Source organism: Emydura macquarii, unplaced genomic scaffold (genome assembly GCF_026122565.2).
Source record: "Emydura macquarii macquarii isolate MOO-44397 ecotype Brisbane River unplaced genomic scaffold, CSIRO-AGI_Emac_v2 contig_2432, whole genome shotgun sequence".
Lineage (NCBI taxonomy): Eukaryota > Metazoa > Chordata > Testudines > Chelidae > Emydura > Emydura macquarii.
In genome coordinates, this window is record NW_027132569.1 from 488,404 (window position 1) to 507,092 (window position 18,689).

The window sequence follows — 18,689 nt, forward strand, 5'->3', positions numbered from 1 at the left end:
GTGGGAGACCCAGATTCGAGTCCCTGCTCCACATCAGGCAGGGTGGGGATTAGAATTCAGGTTTCCCACACCCGGGGTCAGCGATCTAATCACTGCGATAAAGTTTTTAAGGGGGCAGAAGGAGGCGTCTCCTTCCTATTTTTCATGAAAAACCACTAACCTGACTTAAGCACCTAACTCCAGGGGAAGATTCGTGGCTGTGAATTCTGAGCAATGGGAGGCACCTCCTTCTGGCATAGAGCTAGGCACCTAATTCCCTGTGGGGGTAGAGGCTTGTGCAACATGTCTGTCCTCAGTGTTTCTGATGAGCTACTTTAGCTGCCTCCCTGCTCAGCTTGCTGGCTTTTGTGAATCCCCTTTTTTTTGGTGCCTAACTCTCCCCGTGCATTGTATAGGGGGGCCTAGGCACCTCACTCAGGGCTGTGAGTGCCACGGGGTGTCAAGGCATATAAAAATTAGGCATGGGAACACTCCGTATTGCAGCTCATTTTGTGAAGTCTCTCCTGAGGATGAGCCTGTACCATAACACTGCAATCACTTGGTGAGCTCATCCTTGCAACCTTACAAGCTGAGGAGGAGAACTGGATTTTGAAACTCAAAAATGGTGACAGACAAGAATTGGAATCAGAGTGGCAGTGGCACTTGGGACATCCAAAACCAGAGGCTGTGCTTGTTTAACTGCTACTTGAGTAAGAGGATCCATGAGATATATGGTACTTTGAAAGACTGGGAGTCAATGAGGGGGAAAAGAAAAATTACTCCCAACAAATGCACATTTTGTGTGGGATTTTTTTTTCTAAAATGTTTCTAAAAATAGACCAAGACCTACCTAAGACCTAGACTTATCTACATAAGCTTTTGCAGGTTGTCAGACTAGGCTTTTTTTGTTTTCATCTAATCTTCTTCTCTTGCTGTTCTTAATATTATTTTTAATTAGGCCCCTTGACTCTTAGCTTGTGGTTTGGGAATTTCACGCAGATCATCCTGGAGAGGTTGCAACAGCCTTCAGCCTTTAAGAAGAAGTAGAAAAGGAAGAGTGTCTGGAGCCTGCCCTTTTCAGGATTCTGGGTTGACCGAAGGAGTTGCTTCTCACGGGTAAGAAGCGCTTCTTACAGGGCTTTTGGCCTACAGTTGCAGAGAAAATGCCTCACCACAGACAAGAACTAAGTTAAAGGGGGTACATGTAACAACTTACATAACGTTTTGTCACTTTAACGTGCTACAAATACATTAACAAGCCAATCCTCAAAACACCCATTTGAGATGAGGAAGTATTATAGACCCTGTTTTACAGGTGGTGAGATGGAGACACAGAGAAGTCAAGTGACTTGCCAAGCCCATTGAGGGAATCAGCAGCAGAGCCAGGTTTAGAAATGCCACCCGCCTGCATCAACAGGTGGGGGAAATAGATGGGGCCGGTGGTGAAACTGGGACAGTCCCTGTAGCAAGGGAGGGAGGCACTTGCCAGGGGAGTCTCTGGCACCCATTTGGCCAGCTGGAGGAGAAGGATGCTGATTGGCCAGCATTCCCCAGCTCCCAGGATTTAGCCCAGCATAGGGGCTATGTGAAGCCTCTTTCAGCTCCATTCCAGCAGTCCACCCTATCCACCTGAACTAGGAATGGGAACCTGGCCTGACAGACACTGTGGGTTTAACCAGGCAACTGTTTAGGGGGTCAAGAAGGAATTTTTTTTCCCCATGAACCAAATTGGCAGAGGACAAGGGAGTTTTTTGCCTTCCTTGCAGCACAGTGGGGTAAGTAGAAATGTGCATGGGACCTAACTGAGGTACTAGGATGGTATCGCTAAGTCATCACAACTTGTGGCCGGTTTCCAGTACAGTTAAGAGAACAAAATGAACCGTTTCCAGAGGTAGAAGACCTGGGATTTTGGTGGGGGACCTTGGGCTCATGTGATAGGATGAGACCCTGTGGCCCTTGAAGGCTGAGATCAGACTTTGTGGCCCTTATAGGCTGAGGTTCCCACCCTGCTGTACCCACTGTCCCCCTCATGGGGTGCGTGTGTGTGTGTGTGTGTGTGAGCACGTGCTAGGACTCAGGGAGAGCTGATAAACAGATAATAGTATTTGCAATGTGTAAGGGCTATTGAGAATAGCTGTGCACTCTCAGATCAGATCCTCCCTTGAACTGCAAATCTGTTAGCAGATATGTATTTTATAATAATGTGGTACTGAGAGTAGTTTTGTGTGTTCTGGTTTTGTTGTTTGTCTGGCTGTTTGGTTTTTTTTTAAGCCTGATGAGAGCAGCTTTGTGCGCTCTGGCTTTGTTATTTCATTTGTTTTTAAGGGCTGAGTTTTTTAGGGTTTTTTTTTTTTTTTGGTGAGCTTGTCTGTTTGTTTTAAAGGTCTTGTTTGTTCTGGTGATTGATGTTTGAGAGCGCCCTGTGTAATTTACATATGTCATGAAGGCACCAGGATTTTTTGTTGCTGTGATGAACTCTGTAGCCTTCACCCCTCTCCAGTGCTTGGCTGACAGTTCCCCAGGAGCATATTGTCCTTTTGGGAGTATACAGATCTTTGTGCCTCTAGGAGATGGTGTTGATTTTTTCAAAGATAAACTTTTGGGCATACAGTAAAGATAGAATGTGTGTGTCGTTGTACAGCCAAGGGTTGTTACAAGATGTTGATACCATAAATATCCTGCTTGTCTTTGAGGAGTTAATGATAATAAAATCATATTTTAAATTAAGTTTTTCAGCCATAGACCTCAAAGACATGTGAATAGGTTATGCACAGTTAGGTCATTCTAATAACTTTAGCTCTGCTGACTGTAAGTGACACCAGGAAGGGAGAAGAAACAACAATACCCTAATGTGCCTTTAAAAATCAATGTAATGTAATTTGGGACCACAAACACTAAAATACCTGAATAGTAACTATATGGTTATTGCTCAGTGTCATAAGAGGGTAGTGTTAAGGTTGTTTGAACATTCTAACCGTGCCATTCCTCAACATGTTTGCATTTCTTTTAAGTTTAACCTTAACCCTTGATGTTTTTTCTTTCTTTTTTTTTTCTTTTTTTTGGGGGGGTGGGGGGTGGAGGGAAGGGACACACACCGTGGGAGGGGGAGAAGATAATTGCAACATCCCTGTAATTGTATTTTACCCTAAATTACTGATAATGGTATCAAACTTCACTCTATTTTGACATAGTTTTGTCTAGGAATATAAAATATGTCATTCTCTTATACTTTAGAATAATCATATGCTACATAAATGATTATAGTGTCACTGAAATTAGAGGTGGAAAAAATGTACTAAACTGCTCCCTTTCCCACCAGTGCAGAATAGACCCCAATTAGAGGATGTATTGGATAATAAAAATCCACTACATTTGATCTTAGTCAAAAGGCCATGAGGTGGAGTCACTAGAAGATACTGCCAGGGTCTAGCTGTACATAAGAAAATGTTTTAATAAATCTGCAAAACCAGTTTTTACTTTTTCCTTCCTTTAATCCAGTGCTTTTATACACAGTCTTGCCATCATCACCTGTGACACACACCTCCTCCTTTTTTCTCCTTGTTTTTAAACTACCCCCTGCCCTAGACAATTCTGAACAGGGACTGAGAGGTGGCAACAATTTTTTTTTCTTCCCAATTTCCACATTAAACAGTTTAGGTAGCTCTCTGAATACTCCATCCCTTCCTGATAACACTTGTGTGATGTGGAGAGCAGATAAGGTGTATCTGTAAAACAGGTTTCTGTTTAGAATGAATGGGTGGGGATTATGAAAATGTCAACCTAGATTAGGCAAATGTTTGTCCTTTCTCCTTTCTTCCATTAGGAGCTGTTAAAGCTGTGTCAAAGATTTCTAAAGCATGAAAGCTGTTGAGCTAAAATGGGAAATTCTACTGGAGAGCTTTACGTGTTAGTTTTCTGCTTCTGGATGAAGTTTTGAAAGTGGTTTCTGGATTTCATTCTTACATAGGTAAGACTATTTCCTCTCTCTTTGTGTATAACTATTATAGTCTTCTGGTATAGGACTATGAAAATGGGTGAGCCTCACAATAATGTTTTACTGCTTTCCCTTAACCTCTATAAAAGCCATGTTTGTTTTACAAACATATTACAGATATTCCACATCTGGCAGAAAGGTGATACCAAAGAAAATAACTTTTGAAGGACAAAATGGTTTGTTATGCTAAAGTGTGTTATGCATCTGCCACAATATGAGATGGGAATGACAGACTCGCTAGTGATCTCACGTGCCGTCAGTTAGTTTGTGTCTATGGGACATTGTTTGTTGTTGTTTCTATCTCAAATCCTTTTGACAGAGAACTGCATCACCTAGTGATTAACTAGTGCTGCTAGTAATCAAACATAGATTTTTTTTTGACTCTCCAGCAATGCATTATTACTGTGAGCTATATGGTCAAATTAGGGTTGCCATCCATCCAGTTTTCACCTGGACAGTCCAGGTTTCAGCTTGTGTCTCTCGGTGCCATTTGACAAGCTCTGATGTCCGTTCTTTTTTTGTCTGTGGCAACCCTAAGCAGAAGGAAAGAGGCGGTGCCACAGCAGCAGCTGCTTCTACTGCCTCTAGGGCCAGGCTTGCAGAGGTGCCTGGCGTGCAGGGGTGGGACTGGGGGAAGAGGCAGAGAAGGGGGTGGGGTCAGGTGAAGAGGTGGACAGGGCCTCAGCGGTCTGGTTACCTGTCATTAGAAAGGTGGCAGTGCGAGGTCAAATCCTAAAACAAAACTGTGTCTATTGTACTATTTTTATCTCAGTTTCCATTCAGTCTTTACTCAAGCAAACACCTATTGACATCAATGCACATGTGACTGAAGGAGGAATGATTAAAGGACTTCACAATTTGGCCCATAATGGGGCAGATATGAGTAAAGTTGGCTAGACTATGTATCCAAACAGAGAATAAAATCCTTGCCCTAAGAATTTGCCATATAAATTTACAAACAGACAGCGGAATTATGTGTAGTTATTAGCAGACCAGGGCCTGGTGCAGTGTAAATGTACTGCAACGGGAATCTTTCCATTGATTTCAATAGGCTTTGGATCAGGCCTGTAGTCTCTCAGATAAACTGGGAATGATTTAGGGAAAAATCCCATCTACTTCCTCGCTTATACATTCAAAAATCCTTTTGAGTTTAAGATGAGCAGAAGTTTGGCCCCTGAGGGGGGAGAGGGAAGGTGCTTGTTAAATATTCACAAAAACAAATCTACCAAATAACTGTAGTATTTAACACCTGATTCTGCCACTCTTACTCGCATAGAGTAGCGGATTAGTTCATGGACTTAATTCTGATAATCTTACTCATACTGAAGAGCACCTTGTTCCACATGCTGTCTTTGAAGCCAGTGAGGCGGCTTGCTGACTTAGTTGCATGCATAAGGTTATCAGAATCTGGCCCAAAATGAGTAAGGATGGCAGTGTGAGTGTACATTTCCTGCCTTATTCATTCTGGACACCAATAAAAACAGTGATATTCACATAACCAATGTGAATTTTGTACTGCAGATATAAGCCAGTGTTTGTATGCAATGGGGAAGGGGAAGAGATGTTGGAAAGGAAATAGAATAGTATCCAAACATTTGTTGTATTTAATGTTTAATGACTGAAAATATTTTAAAGTAAAGTTCTACTCTGAAAAACAGCTCTATAAAAACGACATTGCAGGGCTCTACATTATCATTCATCACTTTCAGGATTAAGTCTTATTTTCCAGTTCTGTGAAGTTAGCCTGGACTCTGAGAGTCAAGTTATTTCTGACTGACAGCACTAAACATAAATATAACAGGTCAAATCTTCAGCTGGTGTAAATGTGTTTAGCTCCAATGAAGTCAATGAAACTACAGTGATTTATACCCATTGGGAATATGGCTCTCTGCATGTAGAATTTAGCAAATGCGTTAATTACAGAGAGACTAGAATACAGCCTTTCCCATAGAGGTAATGCCTCTGCAGGACTAACAGAATTAAAAAGCATCAAATACTTTTTTGTCATTCAAGGAAGTAGCTATATCTCTGAATGAACACAAGGAACTGATCGATTGGCTGGAAGATCTAGACCAAAGTTATTTCAGAGGTTTTGGGATTTCTTTCTTTGGGAGGTCTTTTAACGGATTATCCACTCCGAGCAACTATTTCATTTAACTAACTTGCCATTCTGCTAGAGTTTTAAAAGTTTGTGTTACTGTCTGTGGTCAATTTGCCATTCAAAAAGAGATCCCTTGTGAAGCATTTTAAAATTAACTTCATAGCAGTGGGAAACAAAGAAGAAGGAAAGGACTCTGCTTGCAGGGCAGGAACACTGGAACAGAAAACTTTAAAGTATGAGCCCAATAAATGTCATCTATGCTAGAGGGCCTGTTTCTGCATTTGCCGACCATAGTCGACACTTGCCAGTTTGGCCTTAGCTAAATAGAAATGTTTAACTCAGTATTTGCTATACTTCCCTGTCACAGCTATAGGGAATGCTGAAAACACTGGACCTAAGCATGCCTGTTAGGCACAGCTGGGCATTGGGGTGGCCGCTCTGCTGCACTGTCCTGGGGAAGAATGGGGAAGCATTGTGCCATAGGGAACTCCTTGAATAGGCAGGGGGAGCTCCTGTCCTGCTGCTGTACCCCTTTTTAGAGTCCAGCCTGCCTTTCTCTGCTATCTTGTGCCAATTTGTGGCACTGTGGAGGGAAAGTAGGGCCATGTCCTCTATGCAGTTCTGTGTGCCCTGGAAGAGTAGGAACAGAGTAACTCCTCTGAGTGCAGTGTCTAGTTGTGCAGGCCATGCAAGGGGGAGGAAGGGTCTTTGGGTCCGTTCCCTCCCCCACACTGTGTGTTCACCGAAGGGCCCGTCATAATCTGTCCTGCTGAGGGAAAGTTATCACTAAGGCAGTGGGAGGTGCCTCAAATGGGCATTGGGGTATCTGAAAGTCTCAGTCCTGCAAGGTGCCAAGCACCTTCTGAAAATGGCACTCAACATTTCATGAGGGACATGCAACACCGCACTGGATCAGGCTCGAAGTGAATGTTTCAGCGACCAGGTAAAGGCTCATATTTGAGAACTGGGCCCGCAATGTAAAGTCAGGTCAGTTCAAAAACAAACAAACAGAAGAACCCCAACCCTTTCGCAAAGCTTCCTGCTCCTTTATTTTCTTGCAGTATTTTCTCAGTAATACAATAGCAGTTGACTTTAGCTTTCTGCGAACATAGTTGTAAAAGCACGTGCCAGGTTAGGCATGATGCCAGCTCCCTGGTTTAGAAGATGAAAAGCAAAACACATCTGGATTAGGAAAAAAACCCAGAAAGAAACATATTGGTCTGCTTCTCCCCTCACTCACACCAATATAAACAGGGAGCAAACTCACTGAAGTCACTGGAGTTACACTGGTCTAAAACTGGTTCCAGTCAGAGGAGAATCAGGCACACGCTTTTTACATATACCAAGCAATTCTCTCCTCAGCCCTCTTTAGCTTCTTTCATGTCAAATCTCAGCAGTCCTGCTGGACTGGATGAGAAAACCCAATTGTTGCAGATAGTGGTGGTCCGGATTCAGTTGTGGTATTGGGGCTGTGCCTTTAAGGGCTAAGCCTCCCAGCCAGAACACCACACAGTGAATGGCACCCTGCTCTGAGTCAGTATGAAACTAATGTCCTAGCATGGCATTCGAGGTCCTATTCTCTTCTGGTATATGCATCAAACAGATCCTGACCTCTTCTGGTCACTGAAAATCCAACGACACATTTTATTCAAGTCAGGATGTCTGTGCCCGGTGTCCTGGTCGATTTCCAATTCTGGTAATTACATTCAACCTCCCTGAATCTGTCCTGGAGTTTCACATGTACACAGCAGTCTTCATTCTCTGTCCTAAATTGTGATGTAGTCTTGCTCTACATTCTGAATCAGCTAGTCTTTTACCAGGGCTAGATTCTGCATAGCTCTTTTGTAGCTCCATAGTGCATCTGAGAGGGAAAGGAGGAAGGGGGGCTGCCTCTTCCTTGCATGGTACATGTAAGGCTTGGGTAGAATTGCTGCCCTCATTACTCCTCTGGGAAGAAAGTATCTCCAATGATGCAGGGAGGCAGCCCTGGCTCTACCTTCCTCGCTCCACACACATTCATTGGCAAAGCTGCCTGGCCATGCATAGAAGATTATGCTGCAGCCATTACAATGATGCAGCAGTTTGTAGGCTCCCATATACACTGGGGAGCCCAAGAAGGCGCCCTCCCTTTCCACTTTCTTTGTGGGTGATGTGACTGTCAAGTCCCCCGTGCAAAGACAGCACAATCCAACCCCACGTGACTAAACAGAATTTTTAGCCAAATGTCTGCATAAAATTCTTTTTTAAACTGTATCAGATCCTTTGAAATTAGAAACCTTTAATAGGTTTTTGTAATAACTGGCATGGACTGGCAAATTTTGGGCCCACTTCTGCTCCTGCTGAAATCCTTGGGAATTTGGCTATTTATATCAAGGGGGGAGCAAGGTTGGGCCATTTGTATCCAGTATCACATGAAATAAAAATGATGTGCTGGACTTAATGACTGTAATGATGGCTAAATTTTAGTTGATAAACAGAATTACTAGTATTCAATTATGTGCCATTCAGTTGGGGGCAAATGACAATTTTTCACTTTGCTATTTGCTACAGTGCGTTCAGATTGGATCCCTAGCTCTGTTTAAGGGATTTTGCATTTTGTTCTTTTAACTTGTTCAGCATCTAGCATGCTGGGGCTTGGTCTATGACAAGGGCTTCTAGGCCCGAAGGTAATTTAAATAACAAATAATAATAAAAATCCCGCTTTGCCACTTTCATTTCCATTCCAGTATTGATAGAATTCTAGTGCTTCGAAAATAGCAAATGACTGATACAGCCTTGGTGCCAAGTAGCTACAAAATTGGAGGCTGGGGGGAGAAAGCAACCCCAGAACTACAATTCAAAATTAGATATCAGTAGACATGACAATTGCTGGTTATAAGTTCACAAGGATTAATGAATGTACCTGTTACCTAGGAATCTGGAACCTAAATCCTTTATTTCAACTCTTGTGTTCTAAGTACCAGTGCTGGTCTACAGCTCTGGCTGTTTTTTATTTGTGAGCTTTTACGTGGATGTTACACAGGCACTCTGCATCCTGAATATCAAGTTCTGTGTCCTTCATTGCTTGCGATTGTTTGCAATGCAAATGGGAGGTTTTGTATCAAAGAGAACCATATCCATGGTAACCAAATGAAGACAAGTTTACATTACTTCCTTCGTGAAGTGTAATCCTTCCCCTTGTGCATGTGCCAAAGGGTCACGCTGTGTTAAAGGGACAGCAATACATTTCTTAAAAATAAAAGCAAATAAAGCAGTTTCTGCTTTTGTGTTTGTCGGTTATCTCACACACACACCCTTTACCCTGTGATTATTTTTTCATCTTCTCATCATTAGAAGCTAGACTAGACATTGTTCCTACTTTTCCTTTGGCTGGGAGGGTAAGCAAACAATCATCCATCTTAACTGTCAACTCAAACACCACTTGCTAGCAAATAGCCTTTCTTGGCCTTTCATGGTGGTTTGTTTTTTGTTTTTTTTAGTTTAATTGGGGGCTGGGGAGCTGGCCCACAAGCACTAGTTTTTCAGTCTTTGGGTCTGCAGCACAGCACAGATGTAGAGGCACCCAGATACCAATTCCATTTTATTAACAGCTGGAGCAAGCAATACAGGTTAGATCTCACCAAACTGTTTTTATTATACTGCAGAATGCCTTCTTTTCTTCCAATGTAACGGAAGAAACAATTTAATGTGGTTTTTATTTTTCTGGTTTAAGTTCCAGTGGAAAGAACAGTAGTCTTTATTTCTTTAGCTTTTTTCCAGCTTTGTAGATTGTACTTGTCTGACCAAGAAATGTTATTTAATGAAAGGAATGGAATCTGGTCAGATGGAATGAATTGCTAGTCCTTTGAGATTGTTGCTTTCTATACTTGTTATGGTTAACAGGTTGTAGCAAGTTTCACGAGTTATGAGCTCCGTGCTAAATTTTCAAGTGTTCCCTTTCATGACAATGTTAAAGAGGTTTAAAAGTCAACTATTTCTCTCTTCTCTGTACAGTTTTACATTGTGTTTCAAATGGAATTTTTTTCTGGGGTGGGAGGGTGTGCGCTGTTGATTCTCATCATCTGCTGTGCTCCATCTTCTCAATTAAAAGCTAAATCATTCTGACTAAAATGCAGCCTTATGATATGATTCAGCTTCTGACACAGAATTGGCTCACAAAGAGCTGCATTAATTGTCTTGGATTGCACTAGTACTTCTACTTTGATAAAAACAGGAGTGAAATCCTGGTCCTACTGAAGTCAATGGAAGTTTTGCCATTGACTTTGCTGTGACCAGTAATTCACCCCAGATTTTTATCTACAAAATCATGATCAAACGTAAGGGATTATTTGAAATTTTTCCATTTTTAGTAACTGATGTATTTTTAAACAGTTTTCTATTTCATACCATGGAATTACTTTATATTATTATTTTAGCATCCAGTATATAGTATTTTACACTTCTACAGCAGCTTTCATATAGGGATTTCCATACGCTTATTAAACAATTAATTAGGCTCACAATGTCTCCGTAAAGTAGTTTAGTATGAATGGAGAAATGGAGGCACAAAGGGCTACATTCACAAAAAGACTTATGCGCCTAACTGTCGTTTTAGGTGCCTATATCACAGAATCAGGCCCCCTCTGGGATTCACAAAGCCCCTGAATTCTGTAGGCATCTAAAATCACTCAGAGCCTAAATTTTTTAGTAATCCTGCTTTTCTGCTTCCGAGCATGTGTACTGCAGATCATACTGGGTATTTAGACACCTAAATCCCAAACTCATCTGCGGGACCTAATCCCCATCCTTTGAGCTCACCTACCGGATCAGGTCCCCCAATGTGAGTTTACACAAAATGGCCTGGAGGTTGGGGAAAAAGAGGCAGCAGTCCATTAGCCCATTGGCTAGTGTACACACCTGGGAGATCCCTGGTTCAGATCCCCCCTCGATCTAAGCAAAAGAAGGGATTTGAAGAAGGATCTGCCATCTCTCAGGTGAGTGCCCTCACCCCTGGGATATTCTGACGTAGGGCTCCCTTAGCCTCTCCAACAGATAAAGCTGTTCCACTGTGTGTGTATATATATACACTTTAAAAAAGTCATTCAAGCAGTGGGATGGGCTCCTGGACCCAGGTGAGTGCTCTAACCATCAGGCTACAAAGTCACTTTCAAAGTTGCTTTTTCTCTCTCACCCAATGATTTTTTCCATTATTTATCCACAATGGAACAGCTTCAAAGGGAGAGATTGAGGGGAAACTCCCACATCAGAATATCCCCTAGCCTGGTGGTAAGAGCATTCTCCTGAGAGGTGAAAGACAGTGGCATACTGCGGGTCTCCGGTGCCCAGGGACCATACTTAGCTGGCGCCCTGCCCCTTCAACGGCAGCACCCCCAGGGGAGGGGAAGGGTCTGCAGGCCCATTTCCCACTCTCCCCCCGCTGTGGGGGTGGCAGGGGCTGCCTGGCAGCCGAGGGAGAGGGGTGTGACAGACTCTGGTCCCCGCAGCTCCCTCCTTAGAGGGGTCGGGAGGACACCCTAGCTGCCGGTGACAGGGGGCAGCTCCTCTGAGGAGGGCCTGGCTGGAGCCCCCCCTGGCCAGCACCTGGGGGTATGGCCCCCTCTCGGTACGCCACTGTTCAAAGACTCCTATTCAAATCTTTTCTTCCCCTCTGGTGGAGAGGGATTTGAACCAGGGGTCTCCCACATCCCAACTGAGTACCTGAATTACTTGGTTAAAAAGTTTTGAGGGAGCTGCTGCTTGCAAAATCAGTGTAGGCATCTAATGCTAAGGGTTTGCAGTTAAGAGTCCCAAACAGAAGCAGGCACCTCTCTTCAGGCTGGATTTAGATGCCTGTCTCCAAGAGAGGGATGGTGTGGGGCTTCACACACCCCTTGGCTTGGCGTCTCCTATTGGCTAGTTTAAGTGAGGAGTCGACCCAGCAGGCTGGCTTTTCTGAATCCCATTCTAAGGTACCTATCTCCCTCCATTAATTTTACAGGGAATGTAGGCACTACGATTAGGCTTTGTGAATCCCAATGATTTGCTAGGTGTGGTGATGATGCCTCAGTTTTTTTCTGAATCTAGCAGCAAGAAGGGTATCCAGAGGCATACAGGAAGTCTGTGACAGAGCTGGAATGTGCCCGGGGGCTGGGAGAAAGCAGGCTGAGTCAGCCCCTTGCCAGGGAGCCCTAACTGAGGGGAATTGGAACAAGCTGAGGAAACCTGCAGGGAGTGGGCCGGTGAGGAGCAGCTGCTGGGCTTGTTAGCAAGGCACTATAAAGGCTCACAGGAAGGTAGTGCAGAGGGGTGGGGAGCAAATAGCCAGAAAAGGGAGAAAGTAGAACAGGAGCGTGAGTGGCCTTGAACAGTGGCTGAAACAGTGAGGGCCCTGGGGCTTAGGCCAGACTGTGCACTGATAGATGATGGTGGGTAGCAATTGGTAAATAAAGAGCACTGGTGGGAGCACAAAGCCAAAGTCTGTGAATGGTTTGTAGGAGCAGAGGACCTGGTAAGAGGGGGACCCTTCGTGAACCTGCTACATGGAACTAGAGTTCAGGTCTCTCAATTCCCTCGCCTATGTCTAGAATGTGGAAATTTTGCTAGATCAGCTGTTGTCACAAGATTCCCATCGTCTTGGTCCCCATCCAAACAGGCTCAAGAAAATTAATTACTTCAAGTTTTAGATCTGACTGGGAACCAAAACTGTAGCGGTGGGTTCAAATCCAGGGATTTGAAGCTTAAATCCTCTTCCTCTTCAAATTTGGTAGGAGGAGGCTTGAATAGATTCCAGTGTAATACCATTTCTTGGGCTAGATTGTGACCAGTTCTGCTCAGGTGCATGGGGGGAAAAGAAAGAAGGTGCAAGAAATCTTTGTGTCCCACCTCCCGGTGGTGCTCACCTCGCTGGAGATGGCAGGACTTTGATAGAAGAAAGCACATGCTACAACCTGTGATACTAGGACTATGCTCCTCTTCCACTCCTGAAGATATTGTTCATCCTCTGTCGTCTTTCTTTTCTACTAGGTTATATACGTTGTGCTCTGTCCAATTGATGGGAGCTAAATATCAATACATCGAGAAGAGAGCACTCAGGATGATGAACATGATTCTATTGTATAAATACTTTCAAAAGTAATAATAGCAAAGGCTTTCCTTGTATTTTTTTTTCTCATTTTTTAATCCTTCCTAAATGGAGGTCATCCGTTTATATGTAGTATTTCACTAACACCTCCCAGGATATCCAGAACTCATGATCCCAACACATACGTCTGAAAATAGCATTGACTTTTTTTAAGATGGTGTTGGAGTGCGAGGTTATGCTTAGTTTGGTCTTATCATAAGTCATGCTGGCCCTAAGAACATACTCAAGTGTTTTGCTGAATGGAGATGGAATTACTCATGTGTTTAAAGTTAAGCCTGTCCTTAAGCACTTTGCTGAAGTGGTGTGTCTATGACTTGCTGCTGTCTTTTAATCGGTATCTGTGTGATATATGTCACTTTCCTAGGAGCTTGGCTTTACGTTTATCAATACTCAGTTTCATTACATACGATCCATTGTGTTATGCTTGTCCTTTAGTTTTGCTTCTGTCCTTCTGTGTTTATGCAAACCTCTCCATTTTACTGTTGTCAGTTGATTTGTTGATTGTTGAATTCTATCCTTTCTCTGGATGGTCAATAAAAACATTAAATATCAATTTCCAATACTGAACCTTGTGGACACTACTTTTCCATTTTGAGATCTTTAATAGTCTCTGTTTGTCAACTGATTTCTAGTTCATACCTGGCTAATATTTATTCAATTTCTTTAAATGTTTGTTAATGTGTAGGTACTGCATGCTATAATGAATGTGATGTGATGAAGGGAGTTCAAAAGTAACTTGTTCTTGTGAGATAATTTGAATATTGTCGGTGGCACAAAGAAGGGGGCTACGAAGTCCTGGGAACTGATCATCTTGAGAATTTGCCATAATTGTCTTTATGTTGTTTCAGATTTACATATTTATTTATTTACATTTTGTATTTAAGAATCATGTAAATTGCTCATTCACAAGATTCTTTAACTTCTACCTTGTTGCCTTTCTTGTGAATAGAGCTTCAAGATGTTCCCAATGTGTTATCAAATCAACAAAATACACAGAACATGGAAACTAGCCAGTCATTAATTTCATTGACAGATTTGCAGAGCTACATTTGCTTCTGGAGATCAGTTGAATTAAAACACACAGTGCTCTGGCACCCAAACTGTGATCAAGAGGACACTCTTGTCTGAAAAGATATACCTTATCAGAATCATAATTGTGTATTAATTAATTGGAAATCAAAAGGCTCTCTTTCACTATCCATGGACAAGTTAGTGCTGCTAACATTAGTTAATGCTAATGGAAGTTAACTATATACATCTCCAGACAGCAGCACGGAGTGGGAAGGATACACTGCAGTTTGGATTTGGTAGCATTTTACAACCAAGTTGTCCAGGTGGAAAGGACAGCACAAGGTGCCCGACAATGGAAAATCGGGCCCATGGAATACAAGATTTGAAAAATAAGCACATTGAGCTAAGCTATATCTGAACTTTTGACCTTCACCCCCGGCCATGTTGTGCCACAGCATCTCACCTTCTGTTTCTGCGTGAAATGGTCATGGTGAGAAAAGGAGATCACCCCTCCACATGGTAAAAGATGTGGATTGACATCCTTTGGTTGACCCACTTCCTGCTTTCAAAGCATTTCTCATAGCATTTTTTCCTGACAGGCATATCACTCTGCTTCGTTGCAAGGTTCCTGGAGTCCCATATCTTTCCTGTGAGCTTAACCATGAGACTGGTTGTGTGGCCTTGCATGAGTGCATAGGGAAGTTAGATCTCCCTGCTTTATACACTGGCACAGCTTTAGCAGAGGTGGGTGCAGGGCTAAGTGGGCGCTGCATGCCCACTTTTCTCCCACCACCCTCCTGAACAGGTGAGCAGAGAACAGAAAGGCACAGCTTTCTCCTTCACCTTTGTCTCCCTGCAATGTGTTGGCCAAAACGGCTCATGCACAGAAGACCTCACATATATCCCCCAGACACTGCTATGTTACCAGGGTCAGAGGCCGCTCTATACTCAGTGTGATTACTCTGGATTATCTTCACTCAGAAACAGAGCCAAGTGTTTTTTGCTGTGGGGAATGTTTTTAATTTACTTCCCTTGCGGAGTGCAAGGACTAGACTGTGCACAAGATGTGAGTGTATGGGAGAAACGCTTCCTTCATTCTCTTCTTCCCTCTCCCCAGCCCTTTCCCTCCCCCACCCCACTATTTCCCTGTTCATTGCCTGCCATAATGTGGCCAAAAGACATTTGAATGGACTAGACTCCCTCTGAGAAAGAGTTGATGCACAGCATGGGAAAGCTCGCGCTGGCATTGTCTGCAGTAGGCCTGTTCTCTGCATAAATAAAGGACTTCATTCTCTAGTTCTTTCAGAAGCGTTCGGGTCACCTTAGAAAGGAAGGAAATCAATGGGTAGAACAGGTCACGTAAGTCAATGTTCCATGAATGAACTTCAGCCAACCAAAAAAAAAGTGGTTTCAAAGGATATTGAGAATCCCAGTTCATTTACCTTGAGAACATCCACAAAAGAAAGGCAACAGAAGGCTTTCCACACCCAGTTACAGACACTTTGCTTTTATAAGCTCCTGCCTTTTCAGGTGGGTTCAGTTCCAGGCTTATTATGTGTAGATATAAGAGAACAAACTTTGAAAGGGATCCTTAGGCTTTGAAACTATAAGCTTCACTAAACTGCCACACTGTTTGCTACAATTCAACTTGATGGGAAGACTCTCTGCTTAGGAAGTGGTGGGATTCCCCGGGGTGGGGGGGAGGGGGAGGGCACTACTATGGATAGAAGCAATATGCCTTAGCAAAGCTAGGTGGGAAGGCTTTTCCAATGCCTGCTAAACTGTGCCTGTCTCAAGCCCGTGTTGTCATTGACAAAGAAAAAAATCTCCAGATTAATTTAAAAAAATAAGAGAGCGCCTTCCTCTGCTTTTCTCTCCTATTATAAAAAAGCTCTTGAAAGCTGCTCTTATGGGGCTTAATCCTCTCTCCTCTCAAAATCTTTGATGCAGTCTGGCCTCCATCTGTCATCACACACACAGACCAAAAAAACAATCTTGTTGAAAATGTGATTAATGACTATGGTGATCTTTGTTAGAACATTACTGCACAGCTTCATTGGAGCACTGTGGGCAGATGGAATAGCAGCACTTGGAAGGTTCAATCAATGGCATGATATCAGGGTCACTTTTTTATTGCTGGACTGAAACGTGGAAGGGTTAATAACTGAACCATGCCAAACTTAGTAGAAAGAGAGCTGTGCCTACAATGCCCATTGCGGAGCTATTTTAAATTTGCGTTACAGTAGAAGCTTCAGGACCAATGGAGACCAGGGACACATTGCACTAGACTCGGTATGAGCACATACTAAGGAGCAGTCCCTGCCCCTAAGGTCTTATAATTCAAACATATCCACATTACAGAGAGGAAGCTGAGATGTGAAGTGACTTGCCCAAGGTCATGCAGGAAGTCTGTGGTAGAGCCAGGAATTGAACCAAGGTATCCTGAATTCCAGTCCAGTGCCTTATCCCTCAAACCATTTGCTGCTCTCCACCTGAGCTAAAGGTTGAGCTCTGTCTATAGATTGATATATTGTAAAACAGACAGGATTTCTAAAATGTTAATGAAACATTATTTTCTTTGTGTCTGTTTTCTTAGCTCACACATTTGCACTTTGGGATGGCTTCAGAGTCTGACTGTCATGGGACCAGCAGTAGCTTTGAAATGAACAAGAGGGGTATCCTGTTATCCACCAAAGCATCATGGACTCACCAGGATGAAGATTCTCTGACTCCAGTTGTAGTAGACAACCCTTTTTCTGTTTCACAGCTTGGTGAGACTTGGGAATGGCAGTCTTGGGATTCTTAAAAACCTGTAGTGACAGAGGATAATGGCATTTTTTCTGGCACTGTAGTGACTGCACTAATGACACGAGTACTAAGGCCCAGATTGCACTAGAAGTGAGAGCAGACTTACAGTCACATGTCTACCTTGAAATAATCATGTCATTTTACAATAATTCCGTGGTAGACAACATGCAAACTCCAGTGGAACCAATTACACAGCATTAAGCATTACTACTACTGCATAATCTCCTACTAACTCTGGTGATACAAGTTAACTACACTTTATGTACAAGAATGTCCCACAGTTTTTCAGTACCAAAGAGCCTTGAGTAGGGAATGTATGAATGTACAATAAAAGCATTCATTTTATTTTTGTTGAGTTTGCCTGACTGCTATATTTGCCAGTTGCTCCCATTATATCAATCCTCAATCTTGTCTCTTCTTCTATGTTCATTTCTATCTATTTTAGGGTTTTATACTGCCACCTGTCACCATAGGATTTGAGCACCTTCCACATAAAATGTATAGCAACAGCAAAGTCCTTAGCAGACTTCATGGAGTCCCTGGCACTTCTTCTTTTTCAGTGTGTACACTCTGCTTGCAGTAGGGATTTGGTTTTTTGACTACTTAGATTTTGTTAATTTACTTTATAAGGTTGATTTGTTTCAGGGTTTTTGGAGTTTTTTTTGGTTGGTTGGTTGATGTTTATTGGATAAGTGTTCCATCTATTTTAAAAATATTTTGTTAGTCTTATTATTTTTTTTTTCATTTTTCCCATTTTAGGCCCTGATCCTTTAGTGTGCCTGTACAATGGGAAAAGATGCGAAAAGACCTAGGCCTTCTTTACATTTTAAAGTTGCACTGGTTTAATTTGAATAGGCTTTAAACTGATTTAGGCCCATTCTACATGAGGAAATTAGGTCAGTATAACTATGTCATTCAGGAGAGTGAAAAATCCATACCCCAAGCAACACAGTTAAATTGATCTAACCCTTGGTATAAACAGCACTAGGTCGATGGGAGAATTTTCCCATCGACCTAGCTACCGCCTCTCGGGGGTGGGGAGTACCTATGCTGATAAGAAAACCCCTCCCATCAGTGTAGGTACTTGCTTTCGTTGGAGTGTTACGGCGGCATAGCTGCAGCAGTGCAGCTCCACTACTGCAGTGTTTTAAGTGTAGACAAGTCCTTAGTTTAAACTGGGGAAAACCCCTGTAGTTTGGTTTAAGAATGGTTTAGTTTAAACAGATTCTTATTTGATTGAAGCTAAACCAAAATGTACCTGCTTTAAATTTAAATAAAGATCCACACAGGGGTTTTCTTCAGTTTAATTAATTGATTTTTAAAATTGCACTTTTAGTTAAACTGGTGCAAACTCTGCATCGAGATTGGGCCTTAGTATTTTTTGCATCTTTTCCCACTCCCCTTTTTTTATTACTAATATAATTTGCATTTTTTTCTTTCACTCACTGTTTTCCTTTTGCTCCTCACTCTTCTGTCCTTTCCCATAAATGTTCATATGGAATCTGTGCACCCGCTTGTGTTTGCTATTCAGATGTTAAATATGCACAACTCCATTGTTTCCTTAAGCCAGGTTATAATTAATTTGTGATATTGCAGAAATTGGGGATCCCTCAATATTAGGTTTCCATTGCAATTTTGTCAACTGCCCAGGGTTGACAACAGGTGCCCTGGCTCCC

The 18,689-nt window shown here is 42.6% G+C and overlaps 1 protein-coding gene across 1 annotated transcript in view; it reads left to right on the top strand.

Annotated features, from left to right (window-relative positions):
* Window positions 1-9,560: 9,560 nt before the first annotated feature.
* The window catches only part of ITPRID1 (ITPR interacting domain containing 1), a 56,790-nt gene continuing 47,661 nt past the window's right edge, over window positions 9,561-18,689 (top strand). The window contains exons 1-2 of the mRNA XM_067562443.1: window positions 9,561-9,682; window positions 16,802-16,976. Of these exons, the coding sequence (XP_067418544.1) occupies window positions 16,823-16,976 (154 nt within the window). The 5' untranslated portion in view covers window positions 9,561-9,682; window positions 16,802-16,822. The remainder of the gene's footprint in view (window positions 9,683-16,801; window positions 16,977-18,689) is intronic.